The sequence below is a fragment of the Humulus lupulus genome, chromosome 4 (assembly GCF_963169125.1).
Source record: "Humulus lupulus chromosome 4, drHumLupu1.1, whole genome shotgun sequence".
Classification (NCBI taxonomy): domain Eukaryota; kingdom Viridiplantae; phylum Streptophyta; class Magnoliopsida; order Rosales; family Cannabaceae; genus Humulus; species Humulus lupulus.
The window spans coordinates 9,368,028-9,376,050 of record NC_084796.1 but is presented as its reverse complement, the minus strand read 5'-3'; the positions used below and the strand labels follow the sequence as shown (position 1 = coordinate 9,376,050).

At 34.1% G+C, this 8,023-nt stretch overlaps 1 protein-coding gene across 1 annotated transcript; it reads left to right on the top strand.

The window, feature by feature from the left end:
* The first annotated feature begins 3,928 nt into the window (after positions 1 to 3,928).
* Positions 3,929 to 5,901, top strand: LOC133831866 (protein LIKE COV 1-like). The gene is made up of 6 exons (XM_062262274.1): positions 3,929 to 4,051; positions 4,248 to 4,300; positions 4,774 to 4,883; positions 4,974 to 5,141; positions 5,223 to 5,450; positions 5,765 to 5,901. Exons 1-6 carry the CDS (start codon positions 3,929 to 3,931, stop codon positions 5,899 to 5,901), a joined length of 819 nt encoding a protein of 272 aa, XP_062118258.1.
* The last annotated feature ends 2,122 nt before the right edge of the window (positions 5,902 to 8,023 follow it).

Sequence of the window (8,023 nt, the reverse complement as noted above, 5' to 3'; positions counted from 1 at the left end):
ATAACTCTCTCTCTCTGATTTACCATCAGTCTGAGGATAATCAACTGTACTAAATTCCATTTATATATTCATGGCCTTCTGCAATCTTCCTCAAGACCTGGAAGTAATAACTGAGTTCTTATCTAATAAGATAGACCTCGAATTCCATGAAGACGCACTATCTCTCTCACATAGAGATCTATGTACTGATCAATTATGTTACTTGTCCTTACTGATAAAATGAACTCACTTTAGATACTGGTCCATAATGACCAAATCCAAATCACGCTAACTGATTAGTGGTGAAAAATTCACATTTGTTGATTTTAATTGTCAAAATAAATTAAGTTTTAATTAATATTTTCATGGAATTAATGTGATATATTCATACATTGGAAATATTTACTCTTAATTTAATTTATTTATATTTTGTAGAAAATAAAGTGTATTTTAACACTTGGAAACAAAGAAAAAAAGAAAGCACGAAGGGAAGAAGTAAAATTGAAAATATAGTGGAATTGTGGCATTTTTGAAGTAATATTTCCTAGGCCAATTTTGGCCTAAATAGCCCAGGCCCAGCCCTTCTCCTCCATCAGCCAGCCGCCAGCTGTCCAAGCCCCTGCTGCGCCACTTGTCCCCTACAACCCTTGCCTCCTTCACCACCTGAAGCACCCAAGCTTCTTCAACACCGAAGCCTCTTTCAGCAAGCCCAACAGGCCCAGTTCGCCTAAAGCAGCCCAGCTCCTCCATCTAGCGACCCGCATGCCTTAGCCTCCAACGCCCAACGTAGCACACCAAGCCTTCAGCCAACTCCCCCAACGAAGGCCCAACTGCCCAGCACCCCAAACAAAGGCCTAACTCGCAGCAACCCAATCCGAAGCACCTCCAGCCCATCTGCCTTCTCCTCTCCCAGCCACTGCCACGTGGCGCCTCCCCATTGGCTGGGAATGGGTCAAAACCCACATCTGCCACTAGCCACCTTCAACCCATATTCTGTGGGTATTAGGCCTTGCAAAATTGCTATTTTGAGCTTTAAAGCTCATCTTTTTTGGTGCTTTAGAAAAATGGCATATTGACCATACACCAAAATAACTAAGTTAATATTTATAATAAGATTTGATTTTTCAAAATCATATTTTATTATTAATATTTCAGATTTATTTTGTAAACCCCAAATTGTTGTTTAATTTCTTTTTAGTCGTTTTCTCCCTCTATAAATAGGGACTCTTCCTTCACAATTTCTATGTAATTTTTAGGTAGCAAAACTCTACCAAATTTTAGTCTCATTTCTCATATTTTGTCTCTAGAATTTCATGAGAATATCTAGCATAATAGGCTAACCTTCTTAGGAAGGTTTGGAAGATCCTGTATGCACTATGACTTTGTTTGGTATTTTTGATTCACCATGTGCTTAAAGTTTATATATTTTAGTGATTTATTTTCTTTCATCTCTACTTCTTCATCTTATTATCTATATTTATGTTTACTAATAATATATAGATTTTGTCATGCACTTTCTATGTATTATCAAATTAGTAAAAATAATATAGATAATATATTTATCATTTTCTCCATCTCATTCATATATATTTACTTTTGTTAAATCTATATAGAATTAGTCGTGCTCTTTTTATGTATTTTATAAATAGTAAAAGTAATATTTGTTTTAGGTTTTATGTCCAATCTTTTATTACATTATTGCCAATGGTATAATGTCATTTTTAGATTTCTCATAAGATCTATCTCATCCTTCCATGGTAAAGAATAATAATCACTTGAATACATTTTTGTGAAACATATTTGTGCTTCAATGTTAAATCTTCCAAATGAATAGTTGGGATGTGAACTATCTATTTGTGTAATTTTTGTGAATAAAAAATCTAAATAAATAAGTATGCATATTGGTGACTCTTGATCCTTCCTACTTGTTACCTATTGTTACATCACACTTTATTCTATCTTTATTTATAATCTTTAAATCTCAAAAACAACAAAAATATCATTTGTTATATTTTCCTCATATTATTTATCTCAAAACTTTATTTATTTGCCTCCTTGTGGAATCGACTGCCCGATCTATACTACAATCACCGCTAAGTGGAAGTCACGTTTGGGCGTTAAACACTAACCCACTATCCTAGGCAGCCCCACTGCGAAACCCATCGCGATGTTTCCTTATTTCCATTATGGAATACTCAAAGGCTACAATAGCCTTACTGGTTTCTGATACTCTGTCTTGACCTGCTAACAGGTTAAGAACTTTGTCACATACACCATTATGTCCCTCTCCATCACAGGCCATCAATATAAGGCTATCAAACTCTGTACATTTTCCATTATGCCTAGATGAAGAGAATAAGAGAGTAGTATGAGATTCATCTAGAATCTCCCAATTAATCCCAATGTTCATCAGATTCCAAATCCGATCCTTATATCACAATAAGCTCATACCTGACACTGCATAATCCTTAGCTAATCCAGCTAAAAAATTCTCATCAATCTTCCTATCTGTGGTTCACTTAATTGTTTTCATTTTGATCCTCTCTAAAGGAGTAAACTCAAGCATAAAACTAGCCACCTGGCCCACCAGAAACTCTTCTCTAGTTTTGGTCAAATCCTTTAATTTTCAGAGGAAGACAAAGGGAGCAAAGTTTTTTCCACCCAGTTGAAGGGCCTTGAGAAGGTTCATCTTGGCCCGAATCTTTATTTCTTACTGCCAACCAATAGCCACTACGAATTGAATAGGACCCTGAATCCTCATGATGCCAAACTAACCAGTCCTTGTCTTCAGAGACGCACTGTAGAATAAAAAGAATTGCTTCAACCTCTTCTTTGATAAGAGATTGTGCAACTAAAGGGACATTCCAAGTGCTCAAATGAAGCATGAGCGAGTCTACGGTAGATAAAAGTGGTAGAACTCATGGGGAGATAGCGCATTGGTCATTCCCTCTTGGTATCCATCGGCCTAATAAGCATATCGCAATATCCTTACCACTTCCAACTTTCCACCTAGAACCATCTCGACCCCAGAGAATAGTTCTCCAAATGTAAAATGATCTATTGCACGTCTATATATTAAGGGGTATTTGGTATAAGATTTGGATTTGTAGAAGTAGAGTTAAAGAGGGTTTAGATTAAGGGAATATGAAACTGAAGTATTTAAAGGCGTTAAGATTACCCTCAAATCAAACTAAAAATGAGACTCACTTGGAAACACAAACCTTCAAGTCATTAATAATAAATTGACTAAACATGAGTTAGATTTGACATTCTCTTCCCACCAAACTAAACCCTCATACCAAACACCTCATAAATGTCTTATAATATTCATAGAATGATAGTGCATATGGGAGTAGAAAAATTCATTAAAATTTTGAGAGTTTTATAATAAAATAAATTAACAAAAAAATAAAATATAATGGTTTCAAAACTCAGTCACTTGATTGCAAAAAATATCCCGTCTCATTTTGTGCCAATGATGAGGTTTAGGTAAACAAAAATTAAAATTAAAAATAAATTAAATTAAATTGTAATATCTAAACAAAAAAATCATTTATTTAAAAATATATATATATATAAAATATGGTATTTAGAATATTAAGTCTGAATAATTTAGGTTTGCTTATATCAGATATAATCTGAAAAAAAAAATGATTTCTAGTCTATGTGGGAAGGTTGTAAATTCTCCATAATTAAACGCATTGACTTGGAAAGCCGACCCTGCAAAATCTGTCCCAAAAAGAAAACAGATGGGTCTAAACTACGTCGTTTAGTTGAGGTATTCTCATTCTGTTTTCATTGATCCCCATTTTCCGGCAGCGATCGTTCCAACTCTTCAAATTTACAATTTTTTTAAACAATGTAACAAACTAGGATTATTAAGTGGCGATCACAAGAGAAATATAAATAAGTGAAACATTAAAAATAAAAAATAAAAATGTCGAATAATATGGGGACGAGGGAGAGAGATGGTGATGAAGAGCTCCTCCTTGTACCAGTTGGTGGTGGAGGAGGAGGAGCAGCCTCTCTACCTCCTCCTCCTCCCATTTCCCATATTCACTCTGGTCATGAGGTTTCTTCTGCTTTCTTTCTTTTAATTTTGTATAGCTTTGGGTTAGTATGATACATCAATTATGTATGTTCGTATACATTGAATTTGACAGTGTCGTTTAGATCAACATTATTGATCTTTTCTTTAGTGTGATGAGCCATATATATATATATATACATACACACACATCATGTTAAGAATCTTCGTTTGTTTGTAGGCATTTTCTAAAGTGATTCGCAGCTGGGCTTCGAAGAAGTTTATGACAGGATGGTGAGTCAGCTCGTTTTATATAAATATATATATATATATATCATTTTTCTATTCCAATTTTTTTTATAGGATGATGTACATTATAATTATCTAGAATATTTTATAAATTTTCAAAAAAATTTGAATAAATTATAGTATCGAAATCAGGGTCTAAACTATTTGTTGCATGCGTACTTTTTTATTTTTGTGTACACCTATAACAATTTACACTTTGAATAGCGTTTTCAGTTTCCTAAATTATTCATAATTTCTTAAAATTTGCATAAATTTGCATGATATTCTAAATATCTACAATTTATACTATTATATAAAAAATTTGGTTATATCTATCTAGTATCTAGGTGTAAAAAATAGAAAAATAATATAACAATATTGCAAAAAAGAGATGTTTTGTACTCCTTCCCTATATTATATATATATATACTTTTTTATATATAGTAGAAATAAGTTCATATTTATGAACCTTGTTACAGTGTCATACTTCTTCCAATGGCTATCACATTCTATGTAACATGGGGTTTCATCCACTTTGTCGATGGTTTCTTCTCTCCAATCTACAATGAACTGGGCATCAATATTTTCGGTACGTAATAATAAACAGAATCACATATATTTGTACAACTTCTTTTTTATTCAACCTCTCAAATAATTTTTCAAAATAATGTACGTGCAGGTCTGGGATTTGTTACCTCCATCACCTTCATCTTTTTGGTTGGAGTTTTCATGTCATCCTGGTTGGGAGCTTCGGTTCTTACTCTCGGTGAATGGTTCATCAAGAAAATGCCTCTTGTGAGCTATATTTATGCTGCATCAAAGCAAATAAGTGCAGCAATATCGCCAGGTACGTTCAATTATAATAAGCCTTTATTGGGTTCATGGGCATGTAATTGGAAACTTATACTGAAGCCATTATTAATTATAGACCAGAGCTCTAATGCTTTCAAGGAAGTGGCTATTATAAAACATCCACGTATTGGGGAGTATGCATTTGGATTCATTACTTCTAGTATAGTTGCTCTTCAGAGGAGCCTAGGCGAAGAACAACTCTGCTGTGTTTATGTGCCTTCGAACCACCTCTATATTGGAGACATATTTCTTATTAACTCCAATGATGTTCTCAGGCCCAATCTGTCCGTACGAGAAGGGATTGGTACAATACACTTTTCTACATAAAATATTTGTGGGAACGGCTACTGCATAACTACACTGCACATTCTAGTTCACATAGGCAAGTTTCATGTTTGTTTTCGAGAAATTTTGATTAGTTTAGAATGCCAAAATCAGGATCCATATTTTTGTTTCCATCACGGACCCAGTTTTTGACATCCTAAATCATTTAGAATTTCTCGAAAATACCAAGAAGCCTGCTCTAACTATAGCGAACATTGTGACAATCCTGTGCTGATTCTTAAAATCATTTATGGTGTACTATGACCACTTAGTTTTTGGTTTAATGTGGCACAGAAATTGTTATCTCTGGGGGTTTGTCAATACCCCAAATATTGACTACAATGGATGCACCACAAGCCATCCCAGGTGGAAGAATTGGCAAAGCTCGGAGCATCAGTAGTATAGCTGTGAGTATGGTTGTGAAACAGTAAGAATGTAATGTTTGTCTTTCCTTTTTCTAACTAAGAACTTAAAATAAAACAAAAGTGAATACAATCTTTCTCTCCTTAAGCTTTTAACTAAGTATTTTTCTTGGGATATCTTGGAAAGAATACAATACCTTACTTTATAGGTTTCTCCAACTCGTATTAACTATAAAATATTTAGCTCTCCTTTAATTAATAATTAATATCAACCTTTCTTTAAAACTAAATTAAAAATTCTAAATATAGAATTATCTAAATATGACATTCATTTTCTTAACAATCTCCCATTTTAAGACTGGTTTTAATTTGTCTTCACACTTTGATCTATACAGCAGAGCTCTCTAGTCTTGTTGCTCTTGCAGCCCAACTGAAGTTGAACACAACTTTAGTTTGTCGATAGCCACGGTTTTTATCAACATACCTTCTAGATTCTTACTTCCTTGGATCTTCTCCCTTATTAATATGTCATCTTCCAATAAAGATATGATGAAATGATAACGAAGTCCAATATTCTTTGTTCTGGAGTGAAATGTTGAATTTTTCGCCAAGCGTATTGCACCCTCACTATCACTATACAAAACATTATTCTCATGCGTGAATCATAGCTCAGTTAACAAACCTTGAAGCTATATCATCTCTTTACTAGCTTTAGTCACTACTACATACTCAACTTCTGTAGTGGATAGAGCTACATTTCTCTGTAATTACGACATCAAACTAACATTTGTAATTCCAACCGTGAATATATAACTGGTGGTGTTTTTCCGGTGATCTACTTCACCTTCAAAGTTTGCGTCTACATAAATTTGTACTTTTAATTCACCCTTACCAAAGCACAAACACTTCTCCCTGGTGCCTTATAGATACCTCAAAATCCACTTCACTGCTTCCCAATGAGCTTTTCCTAGATTTGACATATACCTGCTAACAACTCCCACTGCATGGCTAATGTCTGGTCTCGTACAGAATATTGTGTACCATGTAATCTCAAACAACCAATGGTTGAGGCATAAGGAACCTTAGCCATGTAATATTTATCTTCCTTCGCCATTTGAGGTTACTGATCCTTGGATAAGTGAAAGTGACTTGCTAAGGGTGTGATGATTAGCTTAGCGTCACCTATGTTGAATCTCTGCAAAACACGACATCGCCAAATGGAGGAGATAGAGATTACATGGTACGCAATGGCCGGTACGAAACCACACATTGGCCATGCAGTGGAAGTTGTTAGTAGGTATATGTCAAATTTAGAAAAAGTTCATTAGGAAGGAGTGAAGTGAATTTTGAGGTATCTACAAGGCACCAAAGAGAAGTGTTTGTGCTTTGGTAAGGGTGAATTAAAAGTACAGGACTATGTAGACGCAGACTTTGGAGGTGAAGTTGATCACTAGAAAAACACCACTGGTTATATATTCACTGATGGAATTACAGTTGTTAGTTGGATGTCGCAACTACAGAAGAATGTAGCTTTATTTACTACGGAGGTTAGGTATGTAGCAGTGACTAAAGCCAGTAAAGAGATGATGTGGCTTCAAGGTTTGTTAATTGAATTAGGATTCAAGCAGGAGAATAATGTTTTGTATAGTCATAGTCAAAGTGCGATACACTTAGCGAAGAATTCAACATTTCCCTCTAGAACTAAGCATTTTGGACTTCGTTATCATTTCATCGGATATTTATTGGAGATGAAGTATTAGTATTGGGGAAGATCCAAGGAAGTAAGAATTCAGTAGATGTGTTGACAAAGACGGTGGCTATTGACAAAGTGAAGTTGTGTTAAACTTCAGTTGGCCTGCGAGAGTAACAAGATCGGAAAGTTCTGATGCATAGATCAAAGTATGAAGACAAATTAAAATCAGTCTTCAAGTGGTAGATTGTTAAGAAAATGAATGTTATATTTAGATAATTCTATATTTAGAATTCATAATTAATTTAATTTTACAAAATTAAGGAAAGGTTGATTTCAAATATTGATTATTAATTATAGAAGAGCTAAATATTTTATGATAGATACGGGTGAAACCTATAAATTAAGGTATTATATTCTTTCCAAGATATTCCAAAAACAAAAGAAAAATGCTTAGTTAAAAGTTTAAGAAGAGAAAAGCTTTGGAGAGAATTTTGTGAT

Excerpts from the sequence above, each read along its gene's own strand:
- LOC133831866 (XM_062262274.1), top strand. The coding sequence starts at position 3,929 with ATGGGGACGAGGGAGAGAGATGGTGATGAAGAGCTCCTCCTTGTACCA. Across the intron at positions 4,301-4,773 it reads AAGAAGTTTATGACAGGATG|TGTCATACTTCTTCCAATGG; the intron begins GTGAGTCAGCTC and ends ACCTTGTTACAG. Across the intron at positions 4,884-4,973 it reads ACTGGGCATCAATATTTTCG|GTCTGGGATTTGTTACCTCC; the intron begins GTACGTAATAAT and ends ATGTACGTGCAG.